Raw genomic sequence first — 16,481 nt, 5'->3', positions numbered from 1 at the left:
TGGAACCTCTAGGGCGCCCTGATTATGACGTAGCCGAGCCAACCAGGGAGCTCCACGCGGCGAAATGACGTTGAGGATAATTTTTCACCTCCGGGCGCCCGAATCCCTCTCAGGCGCCCGAATCCCTCCTGGGCGCTTGGACCTCCGAGCTCCTGGAACCATCCCGGGCGCTCGGACCCCATTTTTCCAGCAGCTTCCTTCTTGCAAGAAAACATTAGTCCGGAGACAAACATATGATATGTATCTTGCAACATAGAGTATTAGCACGGTTTAGAATTAAGCAGAATATTAATTAGATTCCGTCTCTCCGAGACCGAAATCTAGTCAGGATCTCGACTTAGAGTTCCGAAATGGTTATAAGTCGGATCGACGCCTAAGTTCCCTTCTCAGGAATGCGTCCTCACAGTCACTCCCCTCCAGTGACTTACTTGTCAGACGTCCGGTCAGCCCTTCGACCTGTCTGGGCTTCGTGCCAGCTATCCGGTCAGCCCGTCGACCTAGCTGGACTTCGTGCCAAACGTCCGGTCAGCCCATCGACCCGTTTGGACTTCGTGCCAGCTATCCGGTCGACCCGTCGACCTAGCTGGGCTTCGTGCCAGACATTAGGTTAGCCCGTCGACCTGTCTGGTCTTCTCCTGTACACTCGATCAAAGTATTAGATAACAACAAAACTAACTTAACCTATTTTGTCATTCATCAAAACTTGAGTTAGACCGTTAGTGCTAACCACACCAACACAATTAAGTAGGAGTGATTTTGGTTCACTAATTTAGAATTCTGGCTCTTTTTGGTTTGGTGAGGGTGGTGGAATAAGTTTTTAGTTAGTTATCCCTTTCAGAGTTTCTGTTTTTCTATTGTTTATGCAGATGCATGTATAAATTTTATGAGGGCTTTTACTAAGGATATAATAATCAATTAAATGTATTTTTTTCCCTCTTGAGGTTATTATCGAAAAATAATAAAAAAAGACAATGGCATAATTGTCTTTTATTCATTGTATGATTTGATGACGAGGAGGAGATTTTTAATGATGAACTTTATTCCATCTTCATTTGATTTTGGTTCATCAATTTATAATTTTATTTTTTTTTTCAATTAGCGAGGGCGGTAGAATGAGTTTTTGACTGGTTATCTCTTTTAGAGTTGTTATTTTCTATTGTTTATGCCGATGCATGTATAAATTTTATGAGATTTTTATCGAAGGATATAATGATTAATTCAATGTACTTTTTTCTCTTGAGATTTTTATTGAAAATGATAAAAAAAAGACAAGGACACAATTAACTTTGACAAGATTTCTCATATTTGACTTTGGGTCAAAGGGGTTAAATGTTATTTTTTAAATATAAGAGTTAAAATGTTACTAGATAGAAAATATAGAGGGTTAAAGGTATTTTAGCCTAAAATTAATAAATTCCTAATTAAAAAAGAGTAAATTGGAGAAAAATCTCCAACCACAACTTCAACTTTGTATGCAGTCCCCATGTTTAAAAAACTTTGTTTCCATTCACTGTATGTAAAGTTTTGTTTACTTCAATTCTCTCATACAAGCATTGTTACCTAATTGCCTCTTATATTTTTTAAGTATAAAAAGTCCAAAAGTAAATATAATTCCTATCAAATTCAGCACTTTAACTATAATCGAGTATATTTTTTATTAAATTGAGTACGATTTTTTTCCCACTTAATATAATTCCTTCTAAATTTAACACAATTTAAATAGAATATTACATATTTCTAATCTAATTGAGCACAATTTAAAGAGAATATAGTATATTTTTTATCCAATTGAGGTGGAAAAAAGTCATACTTAATTTGATAAAAAAATATACTAAGTTTCTAATTTAATGTACTGAATTTAATAAAAATTATACTCATTTTTAAATTTTTATATTAAAAACAAATAAGAGCCAATTAAATAAATTGATTTTCATTATGCTTAGTTAGTTAGTTAGTTAGGGAGCATGAAATTATGATTTGAGAGTACAGGTACATTTTCTAAAAAAAACAAAACAAAGAAATAAATGTGTCCGCTTCTATTCCTCAAATTTGAAATCGCTCCATCATGCTCTCCTTATCCCAATCTCGTGGTCCGGCGTTATCTCCCCTCCTGGTTCCTTTTTTTTCCTTTCTTTTTCCACACCACTCCTTTGGAGTTTCGCCCTTGCCCTTCCAAGTTGAAATCGAAGAAAGTAGATCCGACGAGCTTTTTCTCCACTTCCGATGATGAGCACACCGTGCAAGATCTCCGCCATCGGAACAGCGCTTTTGTCCCCTTCTCCTGGCCCCCATCCTCCCAAACCCTCTTCTATCCGCCCAATCCATCACCTCCCTTTTCGGCGCCCGCTACTCCTGCGGACTGCCGATCGGCTCGCTTGCAAGGCCGCCGAGGTTTCCAAGGTCGAAGAAGAAGAACCTAAAGCGCCCGCGGCGCCTGAAACCACTGACGGGAGGAACTGGTTTCCTGTCGTCCCGTTGTCCGCGTTGCCCAAGGGGGAGCGTCGCGTGGTCATCCAGGATAACGAGACCATTTTGCTGCTGTGGTACAAAGACCAGGTCTTTGCCATCGAAAACCGGTCGCCGGCCGAAGGAGCTTACAGCGAAGGCCTCCTCAATGCCAAGCTCACACAGGTTCCTTTTCTGCCATCATTTCTTTATCCAAGTTGCTAATGGTTTGTCACCGTAATGCATGTGCACAGTGATGAGGTTTTCCTTCTCCCTTTTTGACTATCATACATGATAAGTCAAATTTTGGAAAGAAATTCAACATTCTCTTCGAATTTGGTAGGGTGGACATCGGCCGGTTTGGTCCGGTTTTATCCTACTAAGATTTTATTTTTTCGGTTTCGATTTTAAAGATTTTTGATCCAAAACCAAATCATTTTATTACGGTTCGGTCCGGTTTTTATTATAATACGGTTCGGTTTATACAGTCGGTTATATACGGTTTATACAATTAATTAAATTGATTTGGTGCTACTACAAATATTAGTTTAGAGACAAAGAAAAGGTATCAATTTATTAAAATAATTATGAATTTAAAGTAATACTAAAATTTTGTTATCCGATAACAATAAATAAATATAAATATATAATTTGATTATGCTATTATATTATAAATGATTAAAACTTAATTCACTTGTATGATCCAATATCCATAAAAATAATATTTTAAGTATAATACGGTCGGTTCGGTTTTTTCGGTTTTTTGGGAGTCAAAACCGTAAACCGAACCGAATAATTGAAATTTAAAAAACTTAAACCGGCCGAAACACCGAAAAAACCGAACAAAAAAGACCAAAATTTTTCGGTTCGGTTAGTTTTTCCGATTTGAACCGAATTATGCCCACCCCTAGAATTTGGTATTCAAGTTACATTAAAAAAACTTTTTAATTGTTTTTACAAATATATAACAGGATCAAGGTGGTTATATTGGCATGCATGAAAGAAAAATTATGTAGGCGGTCCAATAATAAAAAGTACAACATATTAGTGAACCGCTAAGGAAGTTTTAGTATTACCCATTTTACACACCTAACTTTCATAATTCCAAAAAGACGTAGCACATTTCCATTATACCTCTCATCTTTCTTTCCACAAAATAATTATGTGGGTTTGTGTGCGTCTCTCCAAATTTTTACTCTACCCATTCAAAAATTCATCGCTCGCAATTTATGCTATCGAATTTAGGTATGAAAGCATAGATACATTACGGAGGTTTGTAGTAGCATTGGTTTTGATTTAAAGTGACTTGAAGTTCTTTAGGTTTATCAGTCAGTTTTGTACTCCTATAAGCCTCCTTAATGTATTCACGCCCTCAGATCTAAATTCGATAGCATAAATTGAGAGCAATGAATTTTTAAAAACTTATAAAGGTTTGTGCAAAAACTTGAAGATGCACGCACACAAAGTCGCAAACCCACGTGATTATTTCTTGAAAAGGAGGAGGGCTATAATGGGAATGTGCTCGGTGTGTTTGGTATTATGAAAGTTAGATATGTGAAATGATTAATATTGAAACTTCCTTACATGGTTCAATAAAATGATGTAAAATGTGAGATCAAAACCAAGTATGTTCTTGATGTTTTTTGTCCTGCCATAGTATCAATAATCCAAGTGAAGCCTTCATCAATTGATTGTTCCATCATGTGATTACTCTTCTCACACAAGCCCATGACCATCGCATAATTTGTGACGACTAAGATGCTCCTCACAAAGGACATGAGTAGTGAAGTCATTTGGCATGCATGCATGGTCTAATGAATCATACAATGTGGACAATTTTTGCAGTAGCTAGTCTTGGCCTAGTCAAACATAAAACCAGCGTTGGGAGATTCAAACCATAGTGTACATCGGGATCAAGAGGGGTGTTTCTATAATGCAGGAAAGTTTTGATGTGGAGCTGCTTCTTGAGGGCATTCATCCATGCCATGTAACATTAGAATATTCCATGCTTGCCAAGTCCAATCCTTTTAGCAAAGAATAGTTGGAGATTTTGGGGCAATTGATCAAGCAATCACAAACAATCAATTCTACTGTATAATTAAGGATACATCTTTAATGTAGAAAGGTAATTCAATAATCCTTAAGCCTTAGAAAAGATTAATTGAATTTATCGATTGTAGATTCAGGAGCTTCAGACCAAATGACTAGAGATAAATAGACTAATAAATTATAACCCATGCCACAAGATAACAATCACTATAGCACACAGAACACTTCCCAAAGTGATTGGGATCGGGAGAGTAAAAATTTCAAATGGCCAATGTTCTTTTAGTCCCTCAATTAAACTGCAATTTACTATCAGTTAGTAGACTCACTCAGGATCACAATTGTGTCACAAATTTTTCTCCAAAACCTTGTGAATTCTAGGTCTTGGATTTGAGGAGGATGATCGGTATTGTTAAAGAATGCTTGTGGCTTTATTTTCTTGAGGCGAATAATGATTCTCCTAAAAGAAAAGGTCATAATAACAGCCATTTACCAAGTCAAAATCTAGTTTCTATTTTTTTTTTTAAATAGACAATGCTATCATGTTACGACACTCTAGGTTAGGACATCCAAATTTTCTATATCTCAAGAACCTTTTCCCATCTCTTTTCAATAATAAAATATAAATGAATTTCAATGTAAAATTTATCAACTTACAAAATATGTTCGAAATTCTTATCCTAACCTACCTAAAAGAATCACAACTTTTTCATTAATCCATAGTCATGTGTGGGGGCCATCTAAGTTAAGAATATTATTGGATCTCGTTGGTTCATTACATTTATAGATGATCACACTAGACTTACATCACTTTTCTAATGAAAGAAAAATCAAATTAGACATAGGTTCGATATTTCAAAAATTCAATACCATTGTTCAAACTCAATCCCAAACAAAAATACAAATTTTGAAAACAACAATTCAAAGCAATGTTTTGCATCCATTCTTAGTGATTACCTAATAAGTCAATGGATTGTTCATCTAAGCTCTTGTGTTGACACACCTTAATAGAATGAACTAATGAAGTAGCCGAAAGGAAAACCAGAGATATCCTAGAAGTAGCCTGCCTCATATTCCAAAACAATATTGAGGGAAACCTTTCTCACCGTAACCTACCTCATAAATAGAATGCCTTATCGAGTCTTAAAATTCTAGACCCCGTGCCAGATTCTTCTTAAAATACACCCAGCCACATATCTTATATTCTTCATCTCTATCAAGTTGTCGGCTACTCTGCTTTTGTCCATATCCATAACCAACATTAGGGAAAACTTAATCCTCGAGCCATTAAGTGCATCTTCTTGGGATATCCTTCTTACCAAAAAGGGTACAAATGTTATTCTCCAATTACAAGAAAATTCCATAATACCGAGGATGTTACATTTTTTGAATACTAGCCATATTATCCTAAATCTAACATTTAGGAGGAAAATAGTTTCACACAAGAATATCAATTTTGGGATATCAATACTGAGATCAACGACCTAGATATTCCCCACACTTTATCAAATCGGTTCAATATCCAAATGAAAACTGTCCCTACTCACCCAAATGAACCCATGGTTCCATACCTTGACTCACCGCAGAAATGCTTGAACTTCCAAATACTTCTTTCCCAATCTCTTCCTCTTGTCCAACTATTAGTCTTTATTCCCTATGCACTTTCCACCTGTGTACCTGCATTTACCTCCCTCCATATCCGTGGGACCGGCTCTAGGGGGGCCGCTGATGTGGCGGTTCCACATTTTTTATTAGTCTTTATTCCCTAGACACAAATCGATCTGAAAACAATAAAATCAATCCGAAAATAGAAAAGACCTTCTCACATATCTTAGAAGGAAAAAGAACTAAAAGAGATAGAACACAAAATATTCTTGAGCAAATCTAAAATTGGAACTAGACTTGAGATCTAAAGATCCACAAGGTAACTCTAATCCCGAGTCTTCCAAAGATGGTGATCATCCTATTGCAAAAAGAAAGGGTGATAGAGAATGAATAAAATATCCAATCTATAACTTTGTGTCTTATCATGGGCTGTCTTATAAGTATAATACTTTTTTGGCAAGTTTGGATCAAACACAAATTCCTAAATCCATACAAGAAGCTCTCACAAAACTGAGATGGAAGGTTGCCGTTGAAGAAGAGATCCGAGCACTAAAGAAGAATGCAACATGAAGATCACTCAACTACCACTTAGAAAATGTTCTGTAGGTTGCAAATGAATCTTCACAATTAAATACAAAGAAGATGGAAGTGTTGATCGGTTCAATGCATGGCCCGTTTCAAAAGATTGACACAATCCTATGCTTAGTTTGAGAGATTTACTATAGTAATCAAATAGTGTGGTGTATCACACTCTTTTTTATTAAATGTTCATCTCAAGGGAGAATTGCTGTCCTTACTGTCTACATGATGACATTATTCTTGTAGATCGTATGCAGTAGATAAACACACTCAAGAGCCTACTAGCTAAAAAATTTGAAATCAAAGATTTGGAATCCTTAGATATTTTCTTGAAATGGAAATAACTTGGTCAAACACAGGAAGCTCAGTCTCTCGATGAAAATATGTTCTAGATCTTTTGAAAGAAACTATTGCTCAGATGCAAGCCAACAAACACTTTCATGGACTCAACAATCAAACAAGGAACCAAAGAGGAGTGTGCATCAATTGATAAAGGAAGATATTAGATACTTTTGGACAAACTACTACACACAAGACCCAACATTGGCTACTTAGTATGGTTAATCAATTCATGAAAAATCCAAATGTAGAGCATATGGAGGCGGTCTATAGTATCTTAAGACATTTAAAACTAACACTAAGAAAGGCTTGTATTTCATGAAATCAACTGCTAAAAGCATTAACATATAGAGTGAAGGGCATATGGAGGGAGTTAATAGGATCTTGAGATATTTAAAATTAATACCAGAAAAAGGGCTTGTACTTCGGGAAATCAACAGACAAAAGCATTAACATATACAATGATGCTGATTGAGCAGATCATTAGTAGATTGAAGATCAACTTTCGACCACTACACATATGTGTGAGAAAACTCAATTACATGGCGTAGCAAGAAACAATTGATTGTGTCAAGAAGCAATTAGAAAAATAACACATGGTATATGTGAAGGGGTGTAACTACAAAGACTCTTAAAGGAGTTAAGGATCGTCATTGAAAAGCCTATGATGATGTTCTGTAACAATCAGTCATTTATCAATATTGCAAAGAACCTAGTGCTTCATAATATAATGAAACACGTGGAGATTTATTGTCACTTCATAAAGGTAAAGATAGAAGAGGGAATAATCAAGTTCTGCATCTGCCAACTAATCTTCAAACAGTAGAGATCCTCACTAAGGCTCTACCAAGGAAGAACTTTGAAGATTTAAAGTCCAAGTTAGGCTTAATCAACATTACAACCTAGCATGAGGGGGAGTGTAAAGTATTGTAGAATAGTCTAGCTCCCTTATATATATATATATTTTTTTTTTTTTCTTCCTTTTTTAGGAGATTCGACAAGTTCTCTTTCCTTATTTTCTAGATCTAGCATCATCTATAAGTAGGGTTGTACAATATGATTTTTATGAGTTAATACTATTTTAATTTCCAATAGGGAGAGAATCATCCATTGAAGAATCATAGGCCGTGTAGTAGGAATGAGGGTTCTAAACCATGTGCATTAGTGTCTTAGCATTGGTTTTGCTTTTTTGTCTTAATTCTGTTGTATATCTTGTTTACGCGGAAATGTCACAGGAATAAAAGCTATTGACATCCCCCTTTAGCAAATCAACCAGCCACTACTCTCAGTCCCAACAAAACTAATAGAGTGAGTGAGAGAAAGAGAGAGAGGGTTGCTGGCAGAGGGGAGATTGATGCCTACAATGGAGGTCGACCATGCATAATGATAAAGGTGGTGGCATCGACATAGCATGTACAAATAGAAGGCAGAGGATCAGGTGAGAAGATTATGTGGAGAGAGAATAAGGGAGGAAATATATATAACCTCAACAATTCAAAATTCCCACTTAACCCAACATGATATTGGTCTATCCATGTGGAAATTTGGTTCGACTCTAAACTTGCCAAAACAAGTCCAAAGTAACCTTAATCATCATGTCTACACAATGAGTTCTATCCAAATTAATCTTGACTTTAATTCAACCCCAAAACCAAATTTAGTTTGGCTTAAGTTAATTTGTCATCTAAATTTTTTTAAAAATATACTTTAAAATGCAAAAATTTAAATGAGATAAAATTCATCATTTAATACAAGATATTATTATTTGATAGAAAATATGCTAAGATGCATATGCTAGGATAGGTTTTGTATTTTGTATTTAGACAAGCCAAATCTTTAGAGCTGAAGATGTTAGGAGACTAAAAAACTCTAACTTCTAGCCCATACCAAGAGATTTGAATATGACCTTGTAGCTGGTTCAATAGAGAGATAAGGTTTATGTAGCTAACCCCAAATAATTAGGACTAGAATGAATTGTTATAGGTGTTATTACATGGTATGTTGTAGAAAGCGCATAAGATGAGTAGATTGATATCTTTACTAATCATGAATTTAATCTTGAACCAACATTGAAAAAGTAGACTCAGTATATTTTCCAACCTGACCAACCCTAACCCGAACCCGAACCCAACCCGAAAACTCTAAAACCCGATTCAAAATGACTTTTTTTTTGCTACTTTCCCTATAATTCTTCACTTTTATTTCAATACTCCATCATTATTATACTAACATTGATATTAATATATATAAAAACATCTTAATTTTCAAAATAAAATTCGATTTAACCCCAAAAAATCCACTAAACCCTATATTTGGGTCAACCCGAACCTGACCCGACCCAACTCGAAAATTTTCAACCCGAAAATCCTCCATTCCGAACCCAACCCGAAGACGGAAATGCTTAACCCGAACCTGATTTTTTTTGGGTCGACTCGGGTTGGGTCGTCGGGTCATCGGATTGGGTTCACTTTTGACACCCCTAATAATTATCTCTTAATTAACCACTTAAACTCTTCTAGAGGTACAAGTATCTTATGCCAAGAGTTAGAGCCTTATGCATGTGACTCTAGGCTCTTATAAATAATGTTAGCATACCTAATTGATTAACTTGTTTAATCCGCATGAAGACTCTCTTCATTGATTTAGGTACACAAGTTTTGATTAGTACGACTAATTATTTTAGAAGTGGTGGAGTTCCACAAAAGTCTTTCCACAACAATGGTTGTCATGCAATTTAATCCTCATATCAACTTATACTACGACATGCCTTTAGGACTTGGATTAATGTTTATCCTAATAGGAGACAACCTAAAATTTTTGATATAGTTGCGAGCTACTTGAAAAATGTTCAACTTGAGAACCTTTGACTTTCTCTATGAATCGATTTTTAAAGTGATCACTGATCAACTCTGACAATAGCATACACTTCTCTTTTCTATATTGAATACTCACTCATCTCTATAAGGTGGCTTACATCATACCTATAGTAAGTATATGCTAACCTTTTTAAAGGTCCAACCTATTAGTATCAAAATATGTTGCTCTTCTTATGAGATGACCATTGGAATTGCAAGTCAAAGGACCAATTGCACCCACCTGGTATAAGAAGACTCATAAACAACACTAGGTAATATATCAAATCGATCCTCATAGTGAGCACGTCTAGTGGGTTTGTTTCCATCATCCTACCTATATACTTGTTTAGTCATCAACTTGCCTATAGGTCAACTATCAAAAACCTAACACGTACTAGTTGTACCATAAAGCCAATATTTTGTCTCAATATCATTTTATAATAGTATTAGTTGATCCATTACTAAAGTAGTAGTATTATTAAGATAGGTTATTACAATCTACCAATTATATATAAAAAATAAGATTCAACATAAAAGCGATGTTTTTATAATTTAATTGTCCGTAGGCCACCATCATTAATGTAGGGGTGGTATGTTGAAAGGGGGAGGGAGGAGAGTGCCAATGAAGATCGACCAAGTGAAAGGAGATAGTGAAGCAATAGAAGGGTGGATGGGAGTGGTGCAGACAATGCAAAATTTTAGCAATGTTAAATTTCATTTATTTTTTAATGTAATAGGGCAGAGAATGATGATGGTCGGAAGAGTGACATTGCACTAAAAATTCAAGGTAGAGTTTTCCTCTTCTTGATGTTGGGTTTCTTTAGTGGTCTATAAATGTGCCACAACAATATAAGTTTGATGAAGCTCTTTGAAGAATTGAAAATAGCCATTATAAGGATGCTTGAGGTGAGATTACTCATCCATGGAATGACTTGATACTAGTTAATTTGAGAGTTGCGACACCATCAGCTATGGATGAGGATGACTAGTGTTCGTCTTTGGAGAGGAGAAAAAAATTCCATAGATTTGTGGTGAGAAGAGAACCCAAATCTTCTTAGAGGATTATAAAGAAGAAAGAATAGTTTGTAATTTGATTTGTTTGATATTATTTCTATAATATGATTATATAGAAAGAATTTACAACTCTTTTTTCGACTCGAATAAACTTGGTCTTACTCTCAAATGATAAACCTATTTCTCTTATCTTCATCCTTGATAAACCAACTCCCTATATTTACTCTTGCAATTAAAACCATTTACAATTAGACATACCATCTACTTTTAAATAAACCAATTAGCACCAAATTAAAAGCTACTGTTATTGAGGATGCCTCATAGTATAATTCTTTGCTGTTAACATGGAGGCCAAACTCATTATTGACCTGACAAAGAAGCAACATGTAGGCCAGCTTCATAATAAATTTTCATTGGCTCATCCATTCCCACATGATCTCATTAGGTGTAGTGGATTAGAGATCCTTGACACTACTTGTTTAAGCCATTTCATCTGTAGGCTTCAATAGTGTACCCAAGTGTTGCCTCAAAAGCTACATGGTTTGTTAACATCTCATTAACTTTTATGTCTGTATTCCAGCAATCTTGGACAGTGATCAATGATGTCCTTGGGATCCTCTTTAGATTATTGTTATTTTGCATATTGAATTCTAAAACTACCCTAATAAATTTACTTTCTCTTTACAGGATGGATGCATTATTTGCCCCACTACTGACAGTACTTTTAATCTTCAGACTGGAGATATCAAGGAATGGTATCCAAAAAACCCAGTTCTTAGGGTTCTTACACCAGCTTTAAGGAAACTTTTTGTGTATCCTGTCAAACTAGATGGACAGAACATCTATATCAGCATGAGAGGAGGAGGGTCTGGGGGATCAGCTGAGATTGTTTTCAGCGGCAGAGCTCAACCTGGGGTGACAGCATCTGATGTCAATGTGGAAGAGGTTTCTGTCTTTCATTTGTCTTTTACATTCATGCATGCACAACATGCAATCACATATGCTAGTACTTCTGTTTAAAATGTTTATAATCCCCCTGTAACCAGCAGAAATATAAATCATCTATACCCAACATATAGGCTAGGAGACTTGCAAAGATGATTTCTCACTCTAATCTATAGCCTAACATGTTAACTCTACGTTATCAGATGTGAGACCTCAGTGAATTGCTATTGATCTGCCGATTTCATTCTTTCATCCCTTGATCATAGAATAGGTGAAGTATTAACAAGAGAAAAAAAAATGGAGTTGTGGTGGAGAACCATCTATCTCTATGGGCTTTAGAAGAAATTATTTTAGATGCAGAAAACAAAGTATATGAAGGACCCTAACTTCCAAGGTTTGCATGGGAAACTTAAAGATTGACATGGGATTCCAAAACTTTTGTTTTAAGACTTGTTCAAAGTTGAAACTCTAAAAATTGCAGGGAGACTATAAGAAGATTTACTGAGACTTGGAAAACAAGTTACTTTTTTTGCTCAAACTATTTCCTCTACATCTCTTATCACTTCTCCTGCTTCTAATTCCTATTTATGTACCAGATCAGTTGGTATGATGGTGAACTAAGAATATGCCCTATTGTCAAAAGGAGCCAACACCTTTTCATTTTATAAAGAAACTCATGTACTAGTTCAGAAATTAAAGCGGCACTCACCTTTGTATTTGTATACTATGGCAACTACAACCATCTTAGCAAATCTTTGTACATCTAAACGACTAAACCTAAATAAATGGTGATACGAACTAGCCATCTCAATGAAGCTTAAAACATAGAACGATGCCCTATCGTATAGAGTTCCATGACCGACCAACTTATAAACTAAATTGACATGCCATCACATCAATTGTGAACCAGTTTTATATCAAATTCTAAATTCCCTCTAACTTCTTGAAAAGCATCCCATGGATAAGGAAGTTATGACTATTTGAGAACCTCAACATTCTCCATATTCAAACCAAGGATCTTACTTAATCCTCATGCACCATTCTGCCTTGGCAATCCAAATAACCAAAGCACTTGCAGAGCTAGATGATGTTTGGTTTGTTGAAAATTTAGGGATTTGATGTGTGATATTTTGATGGAAAGTTTGTTCTAAGTGTATTTATTGATTGACATAAGACTAGCAAATATTTCATGCTATGAAAATTGTAATAGTTTAATCTAATATGGTAAATTGTTGCCAACAAAAATGATTTATAAAATTAGATGAGTAAGTTACTAGTAACTTAATTAATGTTACCCATGCTACGTCAAACCTCATACTTTAGGATTGAACTTTACCCTAAATAACATACAAAAGAGCCAAGATCCCTCGAACATAATACTAAATAAAACATTTTTATTTTAGTTGCAATAAAAGTATTTAAAGGAAAGCCTTGGTGCAATGGTAAAGTTGTTATGGTGTGACCTAGAGGTCACGGGTTCGAGTCTGGGAAACAACCTCTTGCAAAGTTCAGTGAGATTGCGTACAATAGATTCTTCTCTAGGACCTTGCATTGGTGGGAGCTTCGTGAACCGGACTGTCCTCTTTGTTAAAAGGGCATGTGTGTTATGTTTTTTTTTTCCAAAATGGTGCACCACATTTTATCTTTCTTCAGATCACACATCTCCCTTTTTCACATACCTAAAATACTCTGATATCAAAGAATTAAAATATTTTTCTTTCTAATTTATTTTAAAGGTTAGATTTTATCATTTTGGACATATAAATATACTATTGGATTTGGGAGACAAATTACAAAATAAAATTAGTTTCAAGTTACAGCAGTTTTAGAAGGACCGAGAAGGTGTTTTTTTCCCTAAAATCACCTTCATCGTCATTTTTTATTCTAAATTATTCTGTTGTACAAAAAAAAAACTGAGAAGGAACATGTTGATACAGTTTGTTTTGCCAAAATGACTTATTTTAAGCTATCAGGTTTTTGCGAATAAAATAAAATGATATTATACTTCTACTCCTTACACTGAACATTCATGTCTGCTTTCATTTTGACAATACGAGTAGTTCAAAGTGCTTTTGTAAAAACACATTGACAAGTTGAATACACCTTCATCTGCTTGCCTTTGTCAACAACCTAAACTGAGACCACTGTTACTCTTAAGAATTCATATATGCTTTCAATTTTATCATAGAAGCACCCTAGGATAATTAAGGTGTTTTTGCAAAAAAAAAAAAATACCTTGATGACCTTGCACTTGTCTAAAATTAAAATGAGATTATATTTCTGCTTCGTAGATTCAACAAAACTCATATCTACTTTTATTTTTGTTATATGAGCAATGTAGGGACCATCAAGGTGTGCTTATAAAATCACTTTGATGGCCCAACACTTGTCCAAAACATAAAATGACACCATATTGTTACTCTTTACATTCTTAAAAATTCATTTCTGCTTTCATTTTATGATATGAGTAGTGCAATGATATTAAGGTGTTTTTGCAAAGGGAGATTGGTGATTGTATCTTACTCCTACCATAGAAACATAATCATATATCACTTTCTAAGATCAAAGAGCATAATCATGGTCTCGTTTTAGGTTTTTGAAGTGTAAGGTCATCAAAGTCTTGCCTAACTGAGGTGCTTTTTCAAAGAACCTTGCACTACTTCGACAGTAGAGATGAAAACACATGATTTTTTAGGAATCTAAGGAATATAATCATTTCATCTTTTGACAAGTGGAAGACTATCAAGGTTACCAAAGTGATTAACACCTTGATGGCCCAAAATTAGTTATCTTGGCTAAATAAATCATTTACGAGTATCTTCTTTGAGTCTCAATTAGTATATTCAAGTCCATTACCAGTGCCCTCTTGAGAGTCTCAATTAAAATATTCAAGTCCTTTTCTGGAAAAAGATCCTAGTGAACTATGTGCCCCTTGGGAGAAATTGGCCTTAAAAGAGGTGAAGAAAGGGGATGGCCGAAGTGAAAGTGGGAGTACTACTTTTCTAAAATGATAATGAATGGTTTCTGATGATATTTTTACTTGTTTGATTGCAACATCCATTAAGTCTTGGGCAGGTTCTATGGTTTTGTTCGTTAAATATAATCTTTCACTTTTCGTTACTTTTTTTTTGAACTAAAGACTTGACTGCATATCATTTATGTTGAGTAGGACTTGATTGCTTGTATTTCGTAAGGTACTTTTTAAATGATCTTTAACAATGTTTATCTCTTTTTGTTCTGAACGTCCCATTTCATTTCATCCATGATACTTGAAGTGAGATACCTTGCTTGTTCAAAGGAGACAAGTAGAATGACATATTCTACCTGACATAAGCTAAATTTGGAACATATCTACTTTGATAAGTCAGTCTATCCCAGAGGCCCTTAAATCAAGATGGGTTTGTTCCACTCTGGACTTAGTGGTTTATACATCTGAACTAATTGCCATATCGTACGTCCGTCAGGTGTTAACAGATCAGTTGAAAGTTTGCTTTTTTCCATTCTTTCTTCAGATTTATTGTGGAAGCAGTGGAAAGAAAATACTATTTTCATTTTTATTAGCTACTTCCCTTATGCTAGAAGTTGATATTTGAAATTAGTATCATTAATTTACGATGCAGCTATTTCTTGTAGGTTAAAATGGTAGTGGACGAGGATTTTGAAGGCTTCGGTTTCACTGGCAAAAATGAATTGCTAAATGGGAAGGTGGCCATAATTGGTTTCTTATTGTTGATTGACTTTGAGCTTTTAACTGGTAAAGGTCTTCTCAAGGGCACGGGTTTCTTAGACTTCATATATTCAATTTCAAATGCTTTCGACTCTTTTTAAAATTTGGTACAAGTGTTGGAGTAGCCAATTAGTATTCCTCGTCTTCATGTACCCTATTTTCCTGAAACCAGGAACACTGCATCTTTCACCTGAAGAAGCGCTATCATCTCATGGGTGTCATTTGTGTGCATGAAACATGTATTTACTCTACTGAGTCAATTTTGGTGCTAAGCATGTCCACGGTACCTAAAATTTGTACTTGTGCTATCCTGTTGCTTGGGTGAATGCATTGAGGGAGGAATTTAAGTTGTGCACTGGATTCTTGCACCTGCCTCATTGCACTTTTACTACATTTTCTTATCACCTCTCCCCATTCTGAATCTTGCACCTGCCTCCTTATTGCACTCCATATTAACATAGCAGGTTTTATCCACTGAATTGATTACATCACTTAGTGAAAGGACCAGCTAGGCCATTAAGGTTCACTCTCTTTAAGATAATCAATTGCAGATCAGTCTGAAAAAACACAAGCGTCAAGTAAAAGTCACGATCGCATATTGCCTAGCAGTTATCCTTGGACAACAACCGTAGTGATGTGGTGGAAGCTGGTAGCTCCCACGTGTTCCATAGCGTCAGAAGTCATGTTGTGCTGTTAGTCAGGGTCAAAATTGGGTCAAACATGACCAAAGAGAATTACATCTAGCCCAGATGAGCTTGGATCTAATCAAGCCATCTCAAGATAATCATCCTAAAAGATTCAAGTTGAATCAAGGATAAGTTAGTTATTACGGCTCAGCCTTAGTCGTGTTGATATCTTCCGTGTCTCGGCTTCGGTCGCAGATATCTTATCTTAGCTTCAATCACTGACATATGTTTAGTCTCAAA

The 16,481-nt window shown here is 35.3% G+C and overlaps 1 protein-coding gene across 1 annotated transcript; it reads left to right on the top strand.

The window, feature by feature from the left end:
- Positions 1-2,086: 2,086 nt before the first annotated feature.
- Positions 2,087-15,848, top strand: LOC122017432. The gene is made up of 3 exons (XM_042575051.1): positions 2,087-2,631; positions 11,571-11,828; positions 15,462-15,848. The coding sequence occupies exons 1-3, from the start codon at positions 2,224-2,226 to the stop codon at positions 15,654-15,656; spliced, it is 861 nt and encodes a 286-aa protein (XP_042430985.1). The 5' UTR covers positions 2,087-2,223; the 3' UTR covers positions 15,657-15,848.
- The last annotated feature ends 633 nt before the right edge of the window (positions 15,849-16,481 follow it).

This window comes from Zingiber officinale, chromosome 8B (genome assembly GCF_018446385.1).
Source record: "Zingiber officinale cultivar Zhangliang chromosome 8B, Zo_v1.1, whole genome shotgun sequence".
Lineage (NCBI taxonomy): Eukaryota > Viridiplantae > Streptophyta > Magnoliopsida > Zingiberales > Zingiberaceae > Zingiber > Zingiber officinale.
This window is presented reverse-complemented; position numbering and strand designations above follow the sequence as displayed.